The 27,170-nt window shown below is 43.3% G+C and overlaps 1 protein-coding gene across 1 annotated transcript in view; it reads right to left on the bottom strand.

Moving 5' to 3' along the window:
• Positions 1-27,170, bottom strand: part of LOC144769667 (uncharacterized) — a 759,350-nt gene that overhangs the window by 289,329 nt on the left and 442,851 nt on the right. Inside the window, exons 19-21 of the mRNA XM_078653842.1 lie at positions 20,484-20,546; positions 14,459-14,521; positions 5,624-5,686 (exon numbers count right to left, since the gene is read on the bottom strand). Coding sequence (XP_078509968.1) covers positions 5,624-5,686; positions 14,459-14,521; positions 20,484-20,546 — 189 coding nt within the window. The remainder of the gene's footprint in view (positions 1-5,623; positions 5,687-14,458; positions 14,522-20,483; positions 20,547-27,170) is intronic.

Below are 27,170 nucleotides of genomic sequence, written 5' to 3'. Positions count from 1 at the left end.
GCATGAGGCGATGCTAGTAGTTAGGGGAAAGTAATTCCAGCTGACTGCAGAAATAGGCCCACTGAGCGTCAGTTAAGGGAGCGTTAAAGTTGGCGTCCGAGGCTGCCCAGGCCCTCAGTGGTGATACTGGTGCAATCTGTTGCATGTGAGTGTATAGGCGCATGATCATTTTACTTTAAGAGGTGGCAGTGTAGACATATTTAACACTGTAAGTGTCTGGGGAGGTGCAGAAACAGTAGAGTGGCCCGCAGCTGGAAGTACAATAGAGCATCAAGCAGCGCAGTGACAAACTTGGCCGTGGTCATATGGGAGCGGGAGGAAGTGTTCATCAGGATATAGATCTGCAAAAGTGTGAATACCTAATGTACTTGCGAGTCTCACGTCACCTCTGTCATGTAGTGGTGGTAGTTGTGTGTGGTTAGCTGCGGAGACAGATGGGCATATAATGATGGGGTATTGGCTTGTTTACAGTGTCCGGTCCATGCCCACATTAATGCATTGTGTCTCATCAATCACATGCCTCGGTGGTTTGTAGGGGAGAAATAACGCTGTGGAGAGTGGCCAAGGAGAAACTCTGTTGAGTTCAACTGCTACATGCAGTTGAAAGGGAGTGGGGTGGGTCAAATAGTAGAAATACTCGGCTTGGGTGCACCATGCATATAGCTCCATATCTGGGGCCCCCAAACATCCTTGCAATTGTGGCAGCATTAGCATTTCGTAAGTGACTCGAGGCTGCCTACCGACCCATATCAGAGAGATCACATTGGACCGCAGGCGTCTAAAGAAGCAAGCAGTGAGAGGGATTGGGCTATTGATGAATAAATAAAAGAATGTAGGCAGTACCACCATCTCATCCAGGGCAATGTAGCCCATCAGGTATAGAGGCAATCTGGCCCACACCGGGATTTGGCCCTCAAGCCAGTCCATGACTCTTTCATAGTAACTCTCCATAGTTCCTCAGGGCTTTTGCTGATCCAAATTCCCAGGTATTTAGTCAGGCCAGTGGCCCCCGCCCGTGGATATTCCATAAGGGTGTGGTGTTCTCCATTAAGGGAAAGAGGATCGATTTTGCCCAGTTTTCAAGTATGCTTGTACAGCCGGCAATTTGCATTACCTCATGTATTAGCGTGTTAGATTGGACTCGGTGTCAGTCATATAGAAGTTGACATCATCTGCATACACTGATATAATAAGCCTGCGTGATGAGAAGCTGAGGCCTCTGGCTGCATGATGTTGGCGAAGGCAAGCAGCAAAATGATCCATAGCAATGGCAAGCAGCAGGAGTGATAGTGAGCAATCCTGCCTTGTGCCGCATGTGCTTGGGAAGGGTTCGGAGATTTGACCATTGAGCCGCCCTCGAGCAACAGGGAGAGTGCATAAGAGTCGAATCTGTGCAAAGTTTTGGCGCTGAGGCCAAGCCTCTGAAGTAACAGGAAAAGAAACAACCATTCCAGTGAATCAAACACCTTCGTGGCATCCAGTAGGGCGGCCGCGGCTGAGACCCTTGGGTGTAGGTGGTGCATTTCTGCAAAAAGGGTCTAGAGTTCATGGGATGTCGACATCCACAAGAGGAAACCAGACTGGTCAGGTTGCACCATCACTGGCAGTAACAGTAGCAACTGATTCACCGAACACCTTGGCGAAGATTTTGTTGTCAGTGTTGATAACGGATATATGGCCATAGGAGTCACAGAGGTATGCTGGATTATTGGATTCGAGAAGTGTGATTATGATAGCCCCTCTTAGAGACCGAGGGAGGGAGCCTATTTCTAGTGCGTCTTGGTACATATCAAGAAGCCTGGGGGCCGGGATCTGGGAGTATTCTTTATAGAACACTGTAGTAAGCCCATCAAGGACAGGAGCTTTATTGGCTGGCAATCCAGAAATTACCTGGGCTATTTCCTCAAAAGTGATGGGGGAATTCAAGAACTCTTGTTGGGCGGCAGAGAACCAGTCTAACTTGACTGTGTCCAGGTACACCTGAAGATCCATGGGTTCCATTCTCTATGTATCAGAGCAGAGGCGGGTGTAAAACACCAACATAATGTGTAGGAGGTTGAAGGGGGAGGAGCAGAGAAGGCCCTCCGTAGTACAGAGGTCTTAGATGAAGATAGAGGCATGGGGTTTACAAAGCAGTCCAGCCAGAATTCTGCGTGGGCAGTTGCCCTCACCATAAAAAAATAAACAAAACTAAATAACAATTAAAAAAAAACACTGTACTTGCTTCCATCACTCCATCTATCATTACTACTCCTAGGAACCGGAGAAACTTTGAAACCTTGATAGAATGCTTTGGTAGATCAAAAATGGCAACTATCTCTTGTGGGTCCTCTTTATAACTATGTCCAGGACAAATAGCAAAAGAGCTCAGCTCAGTTTTCAAATCTTTGCAATCTCTCTCTCACCTGGTAATCTGTCATAGTCCTGCTCTTACTAAAGAAACCCTCTGTTTTGGCCAATTACAGTCCAGCTCAATTTATCTACTTAACCCAGCAAGATCATAGAAAGTCCTGTCAAAAGTACGCTTTCTGCCTATATTGAAGCTTACTACATTTTAACCTAAATTGTCAGGATTCCATACCTCTTTCCAACTCAAGTCCTAATTTTAGAAAGTGATGACATTGGGATGACACCTGACATAGGCTGAGATGAGACACTCCATTTAAAACACCTCGCTACGTTGTTTTAGACTGTCACACACTTAATCCTGTTGGAACTGATTGCAGCAGTAGGCATCTCAGTAAATATATAAAATGCCTCTCTTCTTTTTGGATTGGAGGACCTTGGGTAGTAGTCCCTTAGGGCTGACTTTCCAAAGCATTACATTGGGCAGTACACCAGAAATCAGCCTTTAGTACCGCCCTTTTTAACACTGAAACTGCTCCCTCAATACTTTGATTCAGTCCTTCAGCTTCATTCTATTTCTATACACAGTCAATTCACAGCTGATCTAAAATCTGTAAAGAGCTAGGTTAGGTGTTTATGTGCACAATCTCGCATTTGTGGACTTCTCATCCCTCTGTTTGAATTCAGACAAATAATGTTAATGTTAATTTCATTTATAATGCACACAAATCACCACTGGAAATGTATCTAGGGGCAACATAGCAAAATGGGTGGAGGAGTAGATTGACTAGGCCTGAAATAATTCAATTTCGAGGTTTCTTAAAACTGAAATGATCTGTGCATTGGCAAATATGAAGTTGAGGCCAGATAAGAGAAGGTAATCCCTCCTGAGTGAGATTTTTGATACGTGGAACTGCCAGCAGGGCTTTTTCACTAGATCTCAAAATTCCACCAAGATAATAGTGAACAAGCTTTGCAAAAAGGTAGTCAGGCAGAAAACCTTGAAGATGATTCTCTTGCGAATCAGTAGCCAATTAAACGAGTGCAGATGAGGAGCAGATGCCATCCTGGCTGGAAGATTAAGAATGAGATTTTGAACAACTTGCAGTTTGCTTAAAGCAGTCTCATCTATATAAGCAATAGAGCATTGCAATAGTCCAAGCAACTGATGACAAGTGCCTGGACAAGTGTATTCCTCTCTGAATATGGAAGAATAGGGAAGACGCTTCGTAACAGCCCTAACACATGAAAGCAATTGCCAGTAGTGGCTGCAATCTGTTCTTTCATGGTGGATTCTTGGTCAGGGTGGATGTCTACACTTCTTACAATGAGTTTTGAAGTAGGGACAGGGCTAAGTTCAGATGGCCACCATTTGGGTGTCCAAAGCTGCTGGGCATTGCAAACAGCATGATTTTGGTTTTGTTGGCATTCAGTTGGAGGCAATTTGCTGTCATCCAAGAGGCAATGGCTATCAAACGTGCTGAGAAACAATCTTTAACATTCTATAGATCTTGAATAAATAACAGTTGTGTGTCATCAGTAGATGACAGAGGAAGAAAGCCAAACTGTTTGACAAGGTTGGCAAGGGGGGCCACATATATGTTGAAAAGCGTGGGACTCAGACATGAGCCCTGAGGCAGCCCTCCATCCTCCTTCAGGGTACCCAATTTATAAGCTCCCAATGAAATCGTTTGAGTGCGATCAGATAAAAATAAGAATTACTGCCTTTAGTTAAAGCCTTACCGTTAAACTGTCTTTCTGGCCCTTGGATCTTGTATCTCCCCCGCCCCAGCTTCATCTGCGTACATTCATCATATAACTTTTGACATGAGCCATGTTGTACTCCCCAAATGACAGTGGCAACAGTTTGGCTGCTGTTGATTCTCTGCAAGGTTTAACCACTTCTTTCTTCTAGTTCTCATAAATCAGTGATTCAAGATCTTGTTATTTCCGGACTGGACTGCTGTAATTCCCTAAAATTCTTACTCATCCTGCTAACTTCAGCTCATTTAGAAAATAGTGGATAGATTAGTGCATGAATTAAAATGCACTCATCTCTGTCCATCTTGAATTCCTACAGTGCGCCATCAAGTTTCTCTGTTTAAATCATAAATCACTCAATGGTACGGATCCAGCCTATTTCTAAAAGCATCTCAGCCCTTATAACCACATTCATCATCCATGGTCCACTAAGGGCAATCTGATCATAACTCCCAGGTGCAAAGGAACCCAAGCTGGAGGCCACAAGTTTGTGGTAATTAGTGCCAAAGCTTGTAACAAGTTTCCCCTTCACTGAGATCAGTGGCTAACTGCTCTGTATTCCACAAATGTCTTAAAACACATCACCCCCCCACTTATTTAGCTATTCCCTTCTAGTTTTATCTTTAATTTTTAACTTTATGTCTGTTAGCGCTGGAACACCTGGGCAGATAAGCACTTTATACATCTGCTATTCATTCATTCATAATCATAGCACTTGTAACCTTCTTTGCCTTCTCTACCCACTAAGCAGACAGTTTGATTACTTACACTGGCCAAATACTCCTCACCACTTATATGAAATATTAGACATTGAAACGTTGAGAGCTCCATTAAAGACAGTGAAGAGCAGCATCCTATATAAACTGGTATAGGCCCGCTGCTCTCAACATTTCAATGTCCTAATACACAGCCTCTCCCTTTCTCTTTCCTCTGGCTTTCTAAAATATAGAAATTAGGCAAAGGCAAGCCAAAGTCAGAGGCCGTGCAGGAGGACAAACGCAGACATCACCCATTCCTCCTTCTGTAGCTCAGTGGTACTAAGGCTTCAGACGGAGGAAGGAGTGAATGTTACTCAGCTCCCGGGTCTACCTAGCTTGGCAAACTACAAATAGCAGTTCAGCCAAGCAAGGGAGTACCAGGGGCTGACTGGAGCTCCTTTTCACAGCTCTTGCTGTGAATACTCAGACGCTAAAAGCCATAGCTCTGCACGCTGATGTTAGCTGTAGAACATTCACATCAACAGCTGTGAACAAAGGCTTCAGAGCTGCGGGGATTTCAGCCCCCTCGGGCTCCATGGGGCGTTTGTTTTATTAATTGGAGCATTCTACCCTAATGGTGCGGAATGTTCTAAAAGCTTTATAGCCCACCAGGCTGGACTATACCGGCAATGAAAGGTCCACCCACGATTTAAGGCCCTCGTCATTTGCTCTGGCCTTTAGCTCTGGAGCACCCCTTTAATGGGCGATATATGGATATTTGTTGTGTAAAAATTGATTTGGTTGCATTTATAACGTACTTCAGGTTGAGGTTCTTCTTCCTGGGGCTGTGACTCTGGTGAGCTCTGAGTTTGTTGTGATTCCTAAATGGACAAATTATGATATGTTATTAACAATAGTTTTTATAGACTTCTGTAATACCAAATGAACATAACACAGATGGTTAAAACTGTATTTCTTCAGTTTTTTTCCGGGTGAATTAATCCAAACACGCTTTGGCCCCAGCACTAATCTGGGTGCTTTTAGCTAAATCGAGAGTTACAAAGAGCACTTTCTTCCCTCATCCCCCCAAACATTCTCCACCTGAGGGCTGGAGAAATTACTGGATGTGAACAGCCACAGCCGGTGGTAGGTGTAACTGCAGGGCGGTGAGGTAGGGAGGTGGAGGGGCAGGGTGGGGGGTTGTAATGTATGGATTACGGACTTCAACAGGTAAGTAAACATAAAAATAAATAAAACGAATTTTGTTGTGTGCACTGCATCACCAAATGCGATGCAGTGCGGCAACGAAATTCGTTTTATTTATTTATATGTTTACTTACCTGTTAAAGTCCGTAATCCATAAATTACAACCCCCCACCCTGCCCTTCCCCCTCCCTACGTCACCGCCCTGCAGTTACACCTACCACCGGCTGTGGCTGGATGTGAATGGCCCAAAATATTGTTAATTCCAGTGGGAATCATTTGTGTTATTCTTGATTTTGAGCTGTCTTCGAAAACTCTCTGATCTACTGATGAAGTAATACATCAGGAGGAGAATCCACCAGTGAACCAGCCACCCTAGAAATGGCATTGTGGAGGATGTTGATCTTCGGAAACCTCCTCAGGAGCACCCAACTCTAAAACAGAACTGCGCCATGAGCTCACTCTACACTGTTGAAGGTTGAGACAAGGATACTTGACGGATATACTCAGTGTGTTTTTGTGGCCAGTGTCTTCTGAGTATGACCACTCCACACACTGAGACTGCTAGGCAGATTTCTAAGACTTTCTAACTCCTGCCTACAATGCTGAGAACATTGAACCCTGTGTGTAAAGTATGAATATGTTTAAATACACAACTTACCTCACGCTGCACTTCCTCTTCCTGGGACTCTGATTTTGGGGCTCTGCTCGTCTGTTTTGACTCCTGATTAAAATATAATGATATGTAAAAAGTTACTTATGAGGTGCTGCATGCAACACAGGGTTACTTCAGGATGTTTGCCCAGGGAGCTATCATATGGTTACTGTTAGAAATGGGGGTCTCTAGTTGGCAGAGGTAGGTACCTTTGTCCAAATAGGGACCCTTGCTTCTAATCAGGGTAAGGGGGGGCACACTCCTAAAATAACCCCTGCTCACCCCCTTGGTAGCTCGGCACAAGCAGACATGGTTATATCAGAGGCAGTGTGTAAAGCATTTCTGAACACATACAGTAACACAGTGAAAACACTACAAATGGACACCACACCAGTTTAGAAAAATAAATAATCTTTATCTAAACCAAAACAAGACCAAACAACACAAATCTACAATACAGTATCAAAAATATCCTTAAAAATAGGTTATCTACACAAATCAAGCTTCTAGCAACAAATCACTCCACCTGGAGTGATTACGACGTCATGACAGATGAGAATCCCAAAGAACGGTGCCGACCACTAGGTGCGCTGCATCGGGCCCAGAGTCAAGCAGTTCCACAAATAACAGTACCTTGGAATTGATGAAAACAAAGGCAGTGCACAGCTTCGGGGAGGTGATGCTTCGTTGGTGCCTGCGGCCTCAGTTCCTTATGACCCCAGAGGAGGTGATGCCTCTGTTCCTTACTGCAGTACAAAAGGGGGTGGTGATGGAGGGAGCATCTGAACCAATCAAACACTCACACCCAGTCAACAGATCTGGGTTTAAGCCATCACCGTTTTTTAGCCCACTCTGCCACCCCAGTTCAGACATGGCCATATGCAAATCAGTCTGACCCTGTGCCTCATGGGAACAGTCCAGCCCGAACTGCCAAGCCATGCCTTCCCTGGACCGGAAATGTTCCTTACTGCAGCACAGGGGAGGTGAGATGTCGATTCCTTACTGTGTCAGGGAGGTGACGTCATGGATGGCGGCGGGGCGTTGGTTCCTTACAACGGTGCAATGTTGATGGATTCGGGAGTCACCCACGTCGAGGATCGGCTCCGCATTGATGAAGCGCCGGTGTAGCTGAAATCGGGGCTCCGGTGCAGGTAGCGGCCTCGATGACGGCTTCGGAGTCAATGCGGTACGGCTTTGACAGGTGCCGCGCCTACGATGCAAGTCGGGGTGGTGCGTCGTGCTCTTCATGAGCGTTTCCCACGGCTTCCGTGCAGGTACAGTGTCTCTCGCTGTCGTCGGTGTTGCAATTTCCTTCTTTGGCAGTGGAGACAGCAGTTCCAGATGCAGAGTGACAAAAGGGATGAAGTCTTTGTGTCCCTGATATTTCAGAAAAGGAGGCAAGCTCAGTTTTAAGCCTTTGGCGATCTTTCCCTCAAGTAGGTGACAAACCAAACAGCAAAGTCCTTTCTCTCCTTTCCTTGGCAGCAAGCAGCCACTGCAGGCCAACCCCAGACAGCAAACAGCATAGGGGCAGTATTCCTCCGTAACTTATCCGGATCTTCTCCAAGGCAAAGGTTCCTCTTGATTTCCCAGAGGTGATCTAAAAGTCTGGGTCCCCTCCTTTTATCCACAAAAATCCTTTGTCCTTTGAAGGCAGAGAGTGTCTTTACCTAGCCAAAACCAGTTCTGTCCTCACTGGTGCTGCTTCCTGGCAGGAGGTGTAGACAGCATTGTTGAAGGCAGACCAGGCCCATGCAGGTGAAAGGAAATCTCCTCCCCCTACTCTAAATGCAGCCCAGGTATATTCAGCTCAGCCCTGACTCATCAGCCTTCTGGAGCCACTGCCCCCTCCAGCCCCTGTCATCCAAAAGCCAGGCCAGATATGCAATAAACAAACCTAGCAAAGGCACACTGGATAATTGGGCAAGAAAATACCTACTTTCTAAAAGTGGTATTTTCCAACACTGAATGAAAAACTCACCCTCACTAAAAGATAGTCTTTAACATTCTGAGTTCAGTCATACTAAACTTTACTTTTCTATCTAGTTCTAGTTCAAAATACTTTATTCGAAAGAGGACCATCCATAAAAGTGCATCAAACACAACAATTTAAAAACACAAATAAATAATCACAGTGGAAATTCATTGACATTTGGGCACAAATAAACGGTATTTTGAAGCACATAAAACAAATTTCAAGGAATACATATAGTGCTACGGGCCCACACTGCAATTCTTAAGAAAGTGCAGATGCAAAGGATTAACTCTTTATCTGCCTGACTAATGGGTGCAGTTTTTTTTTTTTAAACGGAACTAATAGCCATTTGGCGTACTTTCTATAAAACTCACAGAAAAACAAAAAGTGTAAAATGGTTTGACCTCTCTGTGCATCACAGGGGCATGGTAGGGAACCAAGGACTTGCTGATACCCTAAAGGTAAACAGAGCAGATATTTAACAGTGCCTGACCTTGGGCAGAAGAGAAGACCCCTCTCCCAGTGACTCATGGCCAGCGTGAGGTAGATAGGTAAGGGATGCCCAATATGATCAATGGTCATATCGTTAAAAACAGACGGTTTCTTATATTCTCTCTCCGTCCTTTCCGTGCCAGAGTAGTGTAGAGTACCGTCCTAAGGGTGTTTTCATATACGGTTTCAACTGTACTTGGGCTTAGAAAGACCCTGCCATAATTGGCAATACATAGGCTCTGTTTGACCCCAGACAACCACAGGATATCTAGCCCTTTATCACATCTGATACAGCCATTTATAATCTCTCTTGTGAGAGACGCTGCCAGATTTTTCCATATTGCAAGCCACACTAAGGCAGGGCAAGCCCTTAAAAAATACTCAATTGAGTTCTCAATTGGCAAGTGTACTGAGCGGTAGAGATTGGAGCACCTAGTAACTTCCTACAAAACCTATTTTCTTCTTGTTGTATACTATGGTTTCTGGCGATGCCCCAGACCTCAGCATCATAAGTAGCTGAAGGTAAACATCGAGATTTAAAAAACAAATTAAATAGCTAAAATAGCCCCAGTTATCTTGGGCTGGGGAGACTAAGAATGGACTTAGTGGCCTTTGAGAACTTGATTGCTCACGGATATAGAGTTAAATGGGTGTTTCCTTGGACCACAACACATTGTAAAAGATTTTTTTAAATTAGTACTGAAGACCAAACTGGTCATAAAGTCGACAAATCCCCACACTAATGTGCGTAAGGCATTGGGTCACTTTTCTATCTTGTTCCCAGGGTCAGTTATGTTTATAAGGTGTTATAAACAAACTCCACATTAAGTCCTATGGGAACAGATAGCCTTGCAATAGGGAAAACAAAATGCCAGTATTTCACTATGAGGACATGCCACACACATCAGGGCATAACCTACCTTTCACATACAAAGCACCCTGCCCACATGGGTACCTTGGGCCTATCTTAGGGGTGGCTAATATGTAGAAAGGGAAGGTTTAAGGTCTGGCAAGTGTGTGCACTTGCCAAGTCAACACAACAGTCCCAGATTGCCCTCAGGCTCTGCAATGGAAGGCCAGAGTTACATTTTACAGGCTGCTTCTGTGGGTGGCACAATCAGTGCTGCAGCCCACTAGCAGCATTTGATTTACAGGCTCTGGGCACACACAGTGCACTGTACTAGGGTCTGACAAGTAAATCAAATAGTCATTCATGGAAACACTAATCCAGAACAACAATTTACAAAAGGGAGCACTTGCCCTTTGGCACTGAACAGCAGTTGCAAAGTGCCCAGTGCATCTAGACCAGAATAAATGGGGTCCAACACATTGCAAGACACAGGAGGCAAAGGCAAAAATGGAAGGAAGACCCAAGCCAATGGTGCCAGGTCTAACAGTTACAAATGGGATGCTCTGTATGCTCTGTTCTCTTGTTAGTCAATAAAGTCTCCATTATTTAGTTTATACTATTCCTGTCCCAGAAATAGCAGCCTCATGTATTCTGACCATTACCCAGTCCTCTCAATTTCCTTTCTAACCCCAGGGATATCTTACAATATATCTGAGGGGAGGTCAGCTTTTCTATTCAAACTCCAGTTTGACTAAAGTTGGGGATAGAGCATCTATTTTAGGGATAGGGATGTTGCAGATTTACCATTCTAAGTACAATCCAAGTAATATTGGGCAAAATGCATATAGGTAATGGGTTCAAATTTAGCATTTATATACATAGATATATGCAGGATCAAATGGTTCAGAGTTACTATTACCATTCCAAAATAATCAACATTATGGATGATGTTGGCCTCAGGGGGTCTAAATTTACTTTTCCCACTCCAAACTATGCAACATTTGGGAAAGTGATGAACTTTGCTGCAGTTGAGATATGGAGTCTAATTTAATGTTCCCACTCCAAACTGAGGCACACTGATGAAAGTATTGAATTATTGGAATTGGGGGTGGGGTGAATTAAGTAAAGTAAAGTATTCACAATGCATATAAAACCGAATTGTAGAAAATATCCATCTTTGGTATCATATTTATTATTCATACTAGAAACTAATTAACACTAAAGAAAAAATGAAATTTGAGAAAATATATTTTAATATATATAAAGTAAGTTACAATCACAAAGCAGCAAAATATTACTTATGAATGTAAAAACTGTAGAAAAATAACATTGATAAAAAAACCTTTAAAAGAAATACAAATATAGATAATTAAAACATATATTAACGTGTTTTTATAAACTTATAATGAGGCTTCTTCAAAAATGTTTAAAAGAAAGAATAACATGCAAATATTTGAAGCAAACAAATTAAAATATAATCTTTTAAAATTTCAACCACTCCAAGCCCTTATGAAACTTACAACATGAGCAATAAACACATAAACAAAATATATATGAAGTGCATCTGCCAAAACTGTTTATAAAAGTAGGAAAAACTGTAGCAAATCGAATACTTTTATGAATTTGTGTATATTTTTTAATGTTTTTAGAATTGTAATGAGATGATTGTATTGCCTGTTTTTATGATTTTATACGCCTAAAAGCGAATAAAGCTCGTTTTGACTTGTTTTGATATGCAGTCTAATTGAATTCAAAAGAATGTAAAAATATTTTAGTAAACGCTTTTCACCCTAAACCCCTATAAACCCAATATGCTAAAAAAATAACATTAAACTTAAAAATGTATTGTTAAAAATGCATTTTAAATTAGAAAATATATTCAATGAAAAAAAGAAATATAATACATTAATTTAAAACAACAATACCATATCAGAGCCCCCATAGTACCCTAAAACCCATAAAATATTACATGTATAAATTATTTAAATATTAAGCTTAATCATACTGATAAAAAAACTCCCAATAAAGGAAAATATTTCAGAAAATTAATTGACATTTAGAAAAAAACATTAATCAAGTAAGTTAACCATTAACAGAAAATGGTAATGTAATAGACTTGTAAAACTTATTATAAATGAAAATCAATATACTTACCTTTTCATATATAAAACTTGAATAAAATACAGACCATAATTGTATGAATTTGATATGTCTTATAAAAATGATGCCATCGATATTGAGGATCCACACATAAATATACAACTTTTTCACCCTGCAATTCTTCCTCGGGCTGTGAGCTTCGAGTTTGTTTTGATTAATGAACAGATAAATTATGATTCGTTAAAGATTGCTTGTATAGTGCCGCATTATTTCTGGAGTTATTTCTGGATGCTCTCCGAGGGAGGTAACTGATTTTTAGGTACAGAAGACAATAAGAGCACAATTGTGTGTCGCCAGCCTGTTTGCTAATTTCTTCATCAAACAAGAAGAGTTAATGAACTGCTTTTAATTTAGGGTATGCACTTTTTGGTCCTAAAATTCGTAGAACTTAGGGGCTATTATGATGACGGAAGGACGGCCACCGCAGGGCCAGTGGTGGCAGACCTTCCGCCATCACATGGTGATTTACCTACCACCAAACTAGGATGGTGGTGAGTAACGAGGCGGACGGAAAGTTCGTCCGCCGCTTTTCTGCCAGTGGCAATCGCACCAATTGCCTGGCGAACCGAGCAGGCCCACTAATATATTGGGGGTGCCTAGCAGACAACGTCCGCCATATTGGTATGTGGGTTTTAGGAGGCCTTTCCAGGGCAGCGATGCCGCCATGGAAAGGCTGGCGGGGATTGGGTTTGGAGGCCTGTTGCGGGCCCCCCTTGTGGGGGGTGTTGCTGCACTGCATTTCTATTCACCAAGTGGTAGGCACCCCGTGGTGCCTGCCACGTGGCGCAGGGAAATGCGGTGCATGCACCTTTATCATTGCGGATGGTGCTGCAGCCAGCAGCACCACCTGCAATGATAAAGGCCCAGTATGGCGGGCACATCCTAATAGCAGTAGGGGGACCGCCGCATGTCTGGTGGGCGGTCCTAAACACCACTATGGTGGCGGGCGGACCAAGTACGCCCGTCATCATAATGAGCCCCCATGTTCTTTGACTCTGACTCTGGCTTTCCAGTGCCTTTTCTTATTCTGTAGATGCCTCATAATTTTTGAGAAGCAGGCTTCAGGAATTTTTTCTCAGTTATTGCAACAATACTTTTTAACGTAATGTTGATGTTGTTCATAGTTGTTGGATGACTTGTTGCTTATTAACAATAGTATTCATACACTTCTATGCTATCAAACTGCCCAATTAAACAAAAAACACTAGGGGCCTAAATACAACGTCGGTCGGAAAGCAGCCGATCAACATGATAGGTTTAAAGTCCGACCACCATACTATGATGGCGGCGGTCGGAGTTTAAACTGCCCAGGGAATCCGCCACGGTTACAACGGGCTCAAGGAGCCCATAGGCCAGTCGGTAGGCCCTCATAATGCCTTAAGGATGACCTCTCTGCCATTGGGATTATGATGTTGGTTTCCGACAGCCAATCCATGTCGGCCTTTCAGTCATGATTGACTTTCGGAAACTGAACATGGGAGCCCCTAGCAGGCACCCCTTCCCCCCTCGCCCTCCGCACCGGGTCGCAGGCACCGTGAGGAATGTTTAAAACCTTCCATTTTTCAATGGGAACATGTGCTGCGGGCAGGTTAGGCCCACGGCACAAGCTCATAATAAAGCATGGAAGTTTGCGATGACAACATGTGCTATTGTGTCCTAATTGCGCATTTGGAACCACCGACCTATATCGTTGGTTCCTTCCACAACTGTTGGATGGAGGCAACTCCAACCGACATCGCAATGAGGGCCATATGGTTAAAACTGTATTTATTTATTTTTTAAATGAATTTATTCAACACTCCTTGGCCCTAACACTGGTCCTGGTGCTTTCCTCCTAATTGGGAATTATAAGAAAGGAAGGAATACTGCAATCTCAATTAGTCCCCCCTCCACCAGAGAGCTGGTGAACTTACTGGGTAAATGGGTTAAAACAATCGTGAACTATTTTGGGAATCAGCTATGTTATTGTCAATTCCTTTGACAATCCACCAGCAAACCAGTCACCCAAGCAATAGTTTATTTCTAGAAGCTAACCTGTTGAATACTTCTCTGGAGCACACAAACTCAAAAACAGATCTGCAGCCTTGAGCTCACTCCACACTGCTGAAGAGTGACACAAGGACACTTTAGAGATACCTTTAGTCTGCTTTTGAGACAAGGCTTCTGGTAGCTGAGCCATAGCACTTGCAATCCTCTCTGTGTCCCCCCATCCCCTTAGATTGCCAGGCTTTCTTACATTGATCATCTTTTGCTCACCACCCCTACAAAATGCATACATTTGCGTGTAAAATAGGAGAATGTCTGAGTCCACAACTTACCTCACTCTGAGTTTCTTCTTCCTGGGGCTGTGACTCTGGTGAGCTTTGCGTTTGTTGTGATTCCTTAATGGAGAAATTATGATATGTTAGCATTCACTTATGAGATGAGGCATGCAGCATGGGGTTACATCAGTAAACTCGCTCTGGAAGGGACTTAATAAAAGACAACGTGATCCCGTCAATAAAAACAAGGCTTAGCCTTTTTTCCCTTGATCTACAATCTAATAATTATCATTGCAGAAATATAAGGTTCACTTGGAAAACAAATAGAATTGCACTAAAGTCTGTGATAAGCGAATTTACTTAAGAAAGCTGATATTAATCAACTTTTTGAATAAGTACCATGAATAGAGGGGTGATACCTACCCATAATAGAGGAGTGGAGTGATTTTAATGCCTACTGCTGGAGCACCGGGTACTGAGAAGCCTGGGGGTGCTGACCACTGTACAAGCCTAAAGAACTGCAGAGATAGCATTTTGAATCCATGAGTCAGCCTGCTGATAGCTTGCCTGGACCTGGTATGCATGTGCTAGCCATTGGTTGCAAGCTGACCTGCCTGAAAAGTCATGCGTGGTTTGTAAGATCAACAATCTAAAACCATCAACTGCAGGATTCTGGTTGTATCTTGACATTGTAGGTGATCAATAATTAGGGCCTGCTTACTACTTTGGAGGAGTAGCAGCAGGCTGCGAAGGCAGCGCCCTGCTGCCACATCAAAAAGTTGTCTGCATACTGCCTGGTGGATTACAAGTTTAAACCTGCTGGGCTGTCCTGCGGTGGCAGTTCTGCTGTGGCAGTCCCTCGGCAGAGACTATTAAGTCCAAGCCAAGCGTGGTTTGTAAGATCCACAATCTATAAACCAGCACAAGAATTGGCTTGGTAGTTTGGTTTGCCCTGTTCCCATCATGCACTGGGACAGGAACAGACTAATTTGCATATAGCCAAGTTCTGAGCTGGGATGGTGCAGTGAGCTAAAAAACGGTGATGGATCAAGCCCTGATCTTTGGACTGGGTAAGAGTGGTCTGCTCAATTCAGGCACTCTGTTCATCACCACCCCCTTTTCGTAATTATTTTGGCCATCATGAGTGTGGAAGGGTATACTCAGATGTGAGTCCCTTGCTCATTGCACCATCAGGATTCAAGCAAGCCGGGCCGACGACGCCTGAAATGGCAGAAACCGGTCCCCGGAAGCTTGTTTCCTTCCCAGTACAAGAATTGGCTTGGTAGTTTGGTTTGCCCTGTTCCCATCATGCACTGGGACAGGAACAGACTAATTTGCATATAGCCAAGTTCTGAGCTGGGATGGTGCAGTGAGCTAAAAAACGGTGATGGATCAAGCCCTGATCTTTGGACTGGGTAAGAGTGGTCTGCTTAATTCAGGCACACTGTTCATCACCACCCCCTTTTCTGAATCATTTTGTCCACCATAAGCGTGGAAGGGTTTACTCAGATGTGAGTCCCTTGCTCATTGCACCATCAGGATTCAAGCAAGCCCGGCCGACGACGCCTGAAATGGCAGAAACCGGTCCGCGGAAGCTTGTTTCCTTCCCAGTACAAGAATTGGCTTGGTAGTTTGGTTTGCCCTGTTCCCATCATGCACTGGGACAGGAACAGACTAATTTGCATATAGCCAAGTTCTGAGCTGGGATGGTGCAGTGAGCTAAAAAACGTGATGGATCAAGCCCTGATCTTTGGACTGGGTAAGAGTGGTCTGCTTAATTCAGGCACTCTGTTCATCACCACCCCCTTTTCTGAATCATTTTGTTCACCATAAGCGTGGAAGGGTATACTCAGATGTGAGTCCCTTGCTCATTGCACCATCAGGATTCAAGCAAGCCGGGCCGACGACGCCTGAAATGGCAGAAACCGGTCCCCGGAAGCTTGTTTCCTTCCCAGTACAAGAATTGGCTTGGTAGTTTGGTTTGCCCTGTTCCCATCATGCACTGGGACAGGAACAGACTAATTTGCATATAGCCAAGTTCTGAGCTGGGATGGTGCAGTGAGCTAAAAAACGGTGATGGATCAAGCCCTGATCTTTGGACTGGGTAAGAGTGGTCTGCTTAATTCAGGCACTCTGTTCATCACCACCCCCTTTTCTGAATCATTTTGTCCACCATAAGCGTGGAAGGGTATACTCAGATGTGAGTCCCTTGCTCATTGCACCATCAGGATTCAAGCAAGCCGGGCCGACGACGCCTGAAATGGCAGAAACCGGTCCCCGGAAGCTTGTTTCCTTCCCAGTACAAGAATTGGCTTGGTAGTTTGGTTTGCCCTGTTCCCATCATGCACTGGGACAGGAACAGACTAATTTGCATATAGCCAAGTTCTGAGCTGGGATGGTGCAGTGAGCTAAAAAACGGTGATGGATCAAGCCCTGATCTTTGGACTGGGTAAGAGTGGTCTGCTTAATTCAGGCCCTCTGTTCATCACCACCCCCTTTTCTGAATCATTTTGTCCACCATAAGCGTGGAAGGGTATACTCAGATGTGAGTCCCTTGCTCATTGCACCATCAGGATTCAAGCAAGCCGGGCCGACGACGCCTGAAATGGCAGAAACCGGTCCCCGAAGCTTGTTTCCTTCCCAGTACAAGAATTGGCTTGGTAGTTTGGTTTGCCCTGTTCCCATCATGCACTGGGACAGGAACAGACTAATTTGCATATAGCCAAGTTATGAGCTGGGATGGTGCAGTGAGCTAAAAAACGGTGATGGATCAAGCCCTGATCTTTGGACTGGGTAAGAGTGGTCTGCTTAATTCAGGCACTCTGTTCATCACCACCCCCTTTTCTGAATCCTTAATAGCTGTAACATGTGAAAGCAAGTGCCAGTAGTGGCTACAATCTGTGTTTCATGGTGAGTTCTTGGTCATGGTGGATGCCTACATTTCTTACAACGAGTTTGGGTATATAAAGTTGCTGGACATTGCCAAACAGCATGATTTCGGTTAAATGGCATTCAGTTGGAGACAATTCTCTGTCATCCAAGATGCAATGGCTATCAAACCTGCTGAAAAACGAGCTTTCACATTCTTTAGAGCCAGAGCAAATAACAGTTGCGTGTCATCAGCATGTGACAAAGGAAGAAAGCCAAACTTTTTGGCAAGGTTGGCAAGGGGGGTTACATACATGTTGAAAAGAGTGGGGCACAGACATGAGCCCTGACGCAAACCCTTTATCCACTTTCATGGTATCCGACTTATAAGCTCCCAAGGAAATAGTTTGAGTGCGATCAGTCAAAAATAGGAATTACTGCCTTTTGTTAAAGCCTTGCCAAGACATCTAACTTTCTGGCCCCTAGATCTTGAATCTACCCCAACCCCTCCTCAACTGCAGTCATTCATCTTATTCTTTTTGCCATGAGCTATGTTTTACTCTCCAAGAGACTGTGGCATCCTTTTGGCTGCTGTTGATTCTCTGCAAGTTTTAACCCCTTCATTCTCCTAGTTCTCATAAATCAGTGATTCAAGCTCTTGTTATCTCTGGACTGCTGTAGTTCTCTAAATTTCTTACTTAGCCCTCTAACTTCAGCTCATTCGGAATATAGTGGATAGATTAGTGCATGTACTCATCTCTGTCGATCTTAAATTCCTGCACTAGATATCAGTTCACACGCACTGCATCATCAAGTTTCTCTGTGTAAATCATAAATTACTCAAAGCTACGGATCCAGCCTATTTCCAAAAACAATTCAGCCCTTATAATCCTACTCATCAGCTTTGGTCCACTAAAGCCAATCTGATCATTACTCCCAGGTGCAAAGGAACCCACGCTGAGGTCCATGAGTTTGTGGCAATCATGGCCAAAGCATGGAACAAGCTTCCCCCTTCACTCAATCAATCAATCAATCATGCCATTTGTATAGCGCACTACTCACCCGGGAGGGTCTCAAGGCGCTTGGCACTGATCTCACTGAGATCAGTGGCTAACTGCTCTGTTTTCCACAAATGTTTTAAAACACATCACCTACCCACTTATTTTGCTAGTTCCTTCTAGCTTTATCTTTAGTTCTTAACCTTATGTCTGTTAGAGCTGGAACACCTGGGTAGCTGAGCGCTTTATAAATCTACTATTTATTCACTCATTCATTCATTCATTCATTCTAAATCCAATCACTTGTAACCTTCTTTGCCTTCTCTACCCCCTAAGTAGCCATATTGATTTATTACACTAGTAAAACAGTGCTCACCACTTATATCAAATATTAGAAGATTGGAATGTTGAGAACTCCTTTGAAGAGAATGGAGCAGCAGCGGCCTATATAAACTGGTATAGGCCCGCTGCTCTCAACATTTCAATGTCTTAAAACACAGCCTCTCCCTTTCTCTTTCCCCGAGCTTTCGGAAATATATTAATTAGGCAAAGTAAGGCTAAAGGCAGAGTCCGAGCTTGAGGACACATGCAGACTTCACCCGTCCCTCCTCCTGTAGCTCAGTGGTACTAAGGCTTCAGATGGAGGGGGGGGGGGTGAATGTTGCTCAGCTCCTGGGTCTTCCTGGGTTGGCTAAGTACAAAAAGCTGTTCAGCCAAGCCAGGGAGAACCAGAGGGAGACCCAGCTGCACCGGCAGCATATTGAGCGCCTCACACCGCAGCAAGAACGCCAGGGATCGCAGGTCCCTGGAGGTAGCAGCCAAAGTCAATATACAGCAGGCTGACCACTGGAGCGGCGGTTGCAGCAGCGCCACCATGGGTTTGGAGGTCCACTGGAAACTAGTGAAAAAGCTTTGCAGAAAGGTAGCTCAGCGCTTTGCCCTGCAGGTACTTGCGAGTCAGACAGAAAACCTTGAAGAGGATTCTCTTGCGAATCGATAGCCAAACGAAAGCGAAAGGCCGATGCATTGCAGGTGACACATGCAGACTTCACCCGTCCCTTCTCCTGTATCTCAGTGGTACTAAGGCTTCAGTTGAATGGAGGGGTGGATGTTGTTCGGCTACTGGGTCTTCCTGGCTTGGCTAACTACAAAAAGCAGATCAACCAAGCCGGGGAGAATCAGGGGCTGACTTCAGGCGCTTTTCACAGCTCCTGCTGTGAATGCTCAAAAGCTAAAAGCTAAAAGCCATAGCTCTGTGCCCTGATGTTAGCTGTAGAACATTCACAGCAACAGCTGTGCACAAAGGCTTCAAAGCTGAGGGGATTCCAGCTCCCTCGGGCTCCATGGGCGTTTGTTTTACTAATTGGAAAATTCTACCCTAGTGGGGCGGAATGTTCTAAAAGCTTTATAGCCCACCAGGCTGGACTATTATGGCCATTATGTTTAAATGCATAACTTACTTCAGGCTGAGGTTCTTCTTCCTGGGGCTGTGACTCAGGTGATCCCTGAGTTTGTTGTGATTCCTAAATGGATAAATAATTATATGTTATTAAAAATAGTTTTTATAGAATTCTGTGCTAAAAAATGGCCTCACTGAACATAACTCAGACGTTTAAAACTGTATTTCTTCAATTTTTTCCGAATTAATTCATCCAACACTCTTTTGGCCCCCTCGCTGGTCCAGGTGCTTTTAACTAAATCAAGTGTTACAAAGTGAGCTCTCTCCCCCCCCCCACCCCCACCCCCCCAAACATTTCCCCACCTGAGGGCTGAGGAAATTACTGGATGTGAATGGGCCAAAATATTGTAAATTACAGTGGGAATCAGTTGTGGTATTCTTGCTTTTGAGCTGTCTTCTAATGGCAAACTCTCAGTTCTATAGATTAAGTAATACATTAGGAGGAGAATCCAGCAGCGAACCAGCCACCCTAGAAATGGCATAGTGGAGGATGTTAATCTTCGGAAAACTCCCCTGGAGCAGCCAACTCTAAAACTGAACTGCGCCTTCAGCTCACTCCACTCTGTTGAAGGTTCAGACAAGTATACTTGACAAGTATCCTTAGTGTGCTATTGTGACATTTGTGTTCTGAGTTAGGACCACTCCACACAATAAGACTGTCAGGCAGATTTCTAAGACTGGCCAACCCATTCCTACTACCCCGAGAAAATTGAACATTTATGTGTAAAATATGAATATGTTTAAATTCACAACTTACCTCACGCTGCACTTCCTTTTGCTGGGGCTTTGATTTTGGGGGTCTGCGTGTCTGTTTTGAATCCTGAATAAAAGATTATGATATGTAAAAAGTTCCTTATGAGGTGCTACATGCGATACAGGGTTACTTCAGGATATTTGCTTATGGAGCTATCTTATGGATACAAATGGGAAGATAAAAAGAGCATGCATGTCTGCTCTGTTCTCTTGTCAGTGAACGAAGCCTCTATTTTATTTAGGTTATACTATTCCTGTCCCTGAAAAAGTAGCCTCATGTTTTTGGACTATGACCCAGTCTTCTCAATTTCTTTTCTAACCCATGGGATATCTTACAATTGTTCAGATCAACAGACTGCATTTAAGCATATCTACAGGTATTGTAACTGTTGTATTTGAATTCCTGTGGATTTTAAGATTGTGTTAATATTGTTCGTGGATCTGTAGATTAACATTCATTTTCAGAGACTTCTATGATATAGTATGGCCACTTGACCTTACTTTATAATGGTCAAATCTATTCATCTCCCGTTGCTTTTATCAATTCATCTAACACATTTTGGCACCATTACTCGTCCTGGTGTTTCCTGCCAATTTGGAAACTATAAGGTATGCTGATACACTGTCAGGGTGATCCATTCCCTTGGGTAATTCATTACCTGAAAGCTAAAGATTTTGCAGGCAACCCCATAAACAGTCAACACAATTTCTTGCACTGACCAAATAGTGCTCAGCCCTACCACCGGAATATGAACCTTCCATGTGTAAAATGTGAATATGTTTGAATATAAGGATTTGCAAAATTCATGTATTTGTTTTTGCGTAATTATGCAAACTTTTGACAAAATTACATACAATTATAAGTAGTTACGTGAAATGCTTTATTGTAGCCTGAAATGCATCCTCATTGAAATTCTTAATGCAATGAGCATTTTGCGGTTAAAAAATAGTGCTAGGAACAAAAGCTCCACAAACAACCGCAACTTGTGATCTGTTGTTCCTATGGATTTGTGGTAAACTTTTACTGCAATATGTGCATTTATGGTAAACGTGTACTGCAAATGGTACATAATTAAAAAAAAGTGGCATAATGGCGTAATGACATGACTTTTGTGAAACAAGTGTAAAGTGAAATTACTAAAATCACACTGGCATAAATGATATGTTTGTCAGGGCTATTTGAATATACAATGGTAGTCCTGAATATCAACTAAAAAAATATTGTCCTACTAATATACTGAGGTCAAAATATTCATTACAGAAATATTGTAAACCCTAACGTTATTAATAACATTAAAAAAGTATTGATTCCAAAACATTGTTTCACATAAATATGTAATAATATCGAGTTGTAAAATGATCCTTCAAATTAACAAACATATAGTAACTAAAATACGGCATACAAAATATTGATATATTGAATTTAGAAATATTCATTGCATTTAATTAATCTTAAGTTTATCTTTTAATATGCTGCAATAATTTTCAAGAATATATTCTAAAAGAATACAAATTGATAAATATTGTTATTATTCTTTAAAAATGAGTATTTTAAATTACAGATAACCCACAAATATTAAATGTTTTGCACATAAAAATATTTACAACATATGAATCAATGAAAGTAATTTGTTTAAAAATCTATTTATGAAACAAACAACAATAAATGAAATCATAAATGGATGTTTTCTTCTAAATCTACAAAAATGTAAAATAATGTTTTTTTAAAATATATTTTTAATAAATTTGTAATAAATTAAAATATACCCGAGGGGAGGTCAGATTTTCTATTCAAACTTCAGATAGGCTAAAGGTGGGGAAAGAGCATCTATATCGGGGGTGGAGATGGTGGAGATTTACCATTCTAACTGCAATCTAAGGGGCCCATTGCGATGGTGGGCGGACATCAGTCCACCCGCCATTGTTGCAGTGATGGGACCACCCGCCAGACATGTGGCGGACCCATCACACATATTAAGATGAATCCCAGGCCTTTTCACATTGCGGATGGAGCTGATGGCTGCAGAACCGTTTGCAATGTTAAAACGGCATGCACTGCGTGACACGTACTATGCAGCGCCTGCCACGCAGTGTAGGGAAATGCAGGGGGGTACCCAGTGCAGGAACACCCCCCAACAAGGGGGGCCCGCAACAGGCCCCCAAACCCAATCCCTGCCAGCCTATCCATGGTGGTCTCGCCGCCATGGAAAGGCCTTTTCCCACACATCCTAATTTGGTGGACGGTGCCTGCTAGGCACCTCCACCATTTTAGTGGCCATGCACCATCCGCCAGGCAATTGGTACAACTGCCTTTGGCGGTGAAGTGGCGGACGGACTTTGCATCTGCCACGGTACCTACGGCCATCCTAATTGGGGGGTGGGTAATACGCTTAGTGATTGCGGAAGGACTGCCACCGCTGGCCCGGCAGTGGCGGTCCTTCCGCCAGTCATGTTAATGACTACCCTAAGCGGTGGAACCGTTATTACTGTGGTGACATCAGCCTGGCAAAGCTATTGCCTCGTGGGATAAGCTGAGGCGTTTGCAATAAAGTTAGCACCAGGCATCTCAGCCAGAAGACCTGCAGCGCCAGGGGTTTTCTGTCAACCAGAGACCGGAATTTCATCCACCGGTTCACAGTTCTTTACGGGGTGGGTGGGGTTAGCTAGCCTCACTGCCCTGGCCCCACCCTGTGATCAATTGTGTAGGGGTGGTTGATGAAGGCAGGAAGTTTAATGCTGAAGTCTGCGTAGTAGGGAACAGGCAGCCGGCGCTGCCGTGACCCTCAGAGCTGAGGACACATGAACAGCCGCCCAGAAAAAATCATGAATGACCGGGCATTTTCATTCGTGCCACCCCAGCTGGCCAGTGGTTCTCCGAGTTCTAACGTTGAGGAAAGCCGCGTCGGCCTCCCCAAACTGCTCCGCTCGCCTCGCCTCGCTGCAAAGAAGTTAGGGGCATATTACCAACAACTAGCGATAATTATCGCTATGTTAGTTTAGCGGCGATATTTTTATCGCCGAGCTGCGGCGATTTTAATCGCTTTGGAACCTTGCTATTATCAAGGTATATCTCCTAAGCGATAAAAATCGGCCGAAATGCATGAATATCGCTGAAAACTCAGCAATATTCATGCATTACCGAGCTAATGCTCTTAGCCATGTTATCCACCTACCATTGGATCATGGCTAAGAACTGCTATGGGGCAGGTGTTAGCTTTTGGATATATTCGCGCTTAGCGCGAATATCTCCAAAAGTTGGTAATAGGAGATAGCGATGTTAGCGACTGTTTCCAGTCGCTAACATCTTGGCACGCCCACTTTGCATGTCATTAGTGATAAATATCACTGACATGCAAAGCGGGGCCCAAGATTGTCGCTATCTCCTACTAGCTGTCGCTAACTGGTGTTAGCGACAGCTAGGTAATAGGGAGATAATTTTATCTCCGCTTTCTTGGCTTTTAAAGCCAAAAAAGCGTAGATAAACCCCTTGATAATATGCCCCTAAGTGCCTTGCAAGTATTGAGGATTTTTAGTATCAGTTGTTGCTTTTTTAATGAATGCATTAATTTGCGCCCATCACTAAAATTTAGCAGAGGCGAGGGAGTGGCTGCTGGAGGTAGGTGCAGGGCCACAGAAGGCCAGACGGGCAAATGGTAGCCTGCGCAAACTGTGGAAAATTAGCTGCACAAACATTTATTTTTGTCAGAAATTTAAAAAGAGAAAATGACTTAGTAATCCTTAACGAAAAAAGTTGTGTAAGACACAAGCAACAGCCGGGACAGGGGATGCACAGTGCAACCGCTTCTGTGGAGTTTTCAGAGGATCACAATCACTGAGCTCATGAGGGTGACCCTGGCACTAGCCCTGGGAGGAATAATATGACATTATTTGCACAAACAAACCACAGATGCCAAGGCTGGGTTTGAAAACAGAAGCAAGTGTCTCCCGCGGGGCAGATCCCCACTCCCCTACACACACACACACACCAAACAAAAGTATATAAATACGTCTGTCATCAATGTGTGCAGTTGCGGTGTCCAAACATTTTTTCCGGGGCATAAAAACAAGGCACAACATTGCACAAAGCATTTTTTACAGAAAGTCGATGGAACAAAATGTCAGCGTGAACAAGTGACCTTTCTATTCTTTCGACAAATAATAATGCGATTCAGTTAGCGGATACTAGAAACGTGATGGCCCGGAATGGGAAAAAAGCACCTATTCCCCTTTATGCATCCATGAAAGAAAAAAAATGAAAAGATAGCAATCTTCAGCAGAGAACGACCAGCCATCCAGCATGTGCGGCCCTGCAGCTTGTGTGATCTGGTGCAGTTTTGGCCAGCCCTCAGTGTCTGGCTGCCTGCCTGAGCCGTGCAGCTGTGAGCTGTAAAACAGGAAACAACTTCGGAGTTTTTGAAATACAGCCAGCCTGAGGTCGCCTAGCTGTGACCTACAATGTAACTTAGTGAGCTCGTCGACACTGACTCTCTGATGCTTAATGTCCGGTGCCTTATGCAGCGCTGGGCGGCTCTGCTGACTTAGTCTGACTCTAATTAGACAGCAGCTGATGATGAGATCAGACCGTGACCGTGTTCATAGTTGCCAATGTTTCAGATTGCTCTGTGATCAGTGTAGTTGGGGCCTTTAACATGGTCTTGGAGTGGAGACTCATTGTCAGAGATCAGCCTGGGGTTCAAAGTGCTGTAATGCATTATCAAGCCATTATTATTGATTGCCAATGCCAGGGGGCCCAGTTGGCGCAGGCTGGCTTAAAGGAATGATGATCTTGCAGAGTTTTTTATATAGCGCGAACTAGACCCGAACTGAATCAGGTATCAGAGCGCTTTACATAGCACCAGTTACGTTACATGAGGACACACTTTCATTTTAGGAACGGGAAGATTAAATGATTTGCTAAGAATCACAGGAGTTTTTTTTTGGCGTTGTTACCGAGACTCGAACCCAGATTCCCAGGTCCATCGAGCGCCTTAGCCGTTAGGCCAACTCCTCTATGCACTGTCATGAATGATCAGATGAATTAGATCATATTCAGACCAGCTGCAGTGCCAGCCTACCCTCCTTAACTTATAATAGCAGTCTGTCTCCAGGCAGTGTAAGGTGCCCATAATGGATGATGACAGAACCTAAAACAAAACATGCCACCTGCTATTTACTCCTCTTGCAAGGCAATCCAGATGCAAACTCAATCAGGTTTGCATCTGTTTATTCCATAGAAGTCTGTTAACCTGCTACAGACACAAGTTGATATAACCCATGATACACTGTCACAACATGCCGTGAAGAGGCATAGACCTCATATTTTAGTGCTACAGTATGAGGCATGACAATTGTTTATAGCTATGTAAGTGACCCTGAGAAAATGTAGAGACTTTATTCCCTTACATGAGTTTTTCTTTCTGTAGAGTTGTTTCTAAGAGGCACATTCATAAAATGTCATGTATTTAAAATGATCCAACCTAATATTTAAGGTGCTTATCTTTTACCTCATATAACTACTTGGGATGAGCATCTGCAGCAGTTCTGAACCCCTGTAGGTTGTTCAGGGTCACTTGCTACACTCGCTCGCCATGGTGCAATACGACAAGCATTTAACGTATTACCACCTTCAAATGTCACCAGCCGCCACTGCCCCTAAGTAACATTTGGAAAATGCATATATGGAAATGGGTTCAAATTTAAATTAACAGATATATGAAGGATCAAATGGTTTAGAGTAACTATTCCCACTCCAAAATAAGCAACATTGTGGATGATGTTGGGCTCAGGGGGCTACATTTACCTTTCCCACTCCAAACTATGCAACATTTGGCAAAGTGCTGAACTTTGGTGTAGTTAGGCTGTGGGTTCCAATTTACTATTCACACTGGTGAAATGATTGATTTATTGGAATTGGCGGAGGGGAGAATAAAGTATTCACAATGCAAAATAAACCGGATTGTAGAAAATGTCAGTCTTTGCATTCATATTTACTAGTCACACTACGAACTGATTAACCATAAAAAAATTGAGTAAAATATATATGAAGTAAATATCAATAACACAAGTAAAATATATTAATTAATAATGCCAAAAATATAGCAAGATTACATTGATTCACTAATTCGGACTGGGGGTAGTGTCATATGCAGATGACACACAGATCATGGTTACTATCCTTAAAGGCTCATGCTCAGCGTCAAAAAATATTGGGGGGACAGAGCATTCACGGTGGCAGCGAGCAAAATTTGGAACTCCCTTCCTTTTGCGCTTAGGTCTATTCCTCTTCTGTTACCATTCAGAAAGGCTCTTGATTCTGTAGACCTGGCTTTTCTCTGCTTTTCTCTGCTTTTCTGGATTTTTCTCCTTTCCAACCCTTTTCTGGACGGTCGGTCTGTAGCACCATGATGCCTTAGGGTAAATGTCGTGCTTTACAAATTATAAACAAAATCAAATCAAATTAAAAATTATTTACTTACTTAAATTAAAAATAAAACTTAAAATAAATACAAATGTAGATAATTAAAATATAGAATAACTTGTTTTTATGAAAATAATAATAATGCTATTTCGAAAATGTTTAAAAGGAAGGATAATAAATACATTGCGGCTTATTTACAAGGCCCTTGCGCCACTTTTGCGGCATTTTTTACATGGGAAAATTGACACAAAAGTGGCGCAAGGGGCTTGTAAA

The sequence above is a fragment of the Lissotriton helveticus genome, chromosome 7, assembly GCF_964261635.1.
Source record: "Lissotriton helveticus chromosome 7, aLisHel1.1, whole genome shotgun sequence".
NCBI classification, from domain to species: Eukaryota; Metazoa; Chordata; class Amphibia; order Caudata; family Salamandridae; genus Lissotriton; species Lissotriton helveticus.
This window is presented reverse-complemented; position numbering and strand designations above follow the sequence as displayed.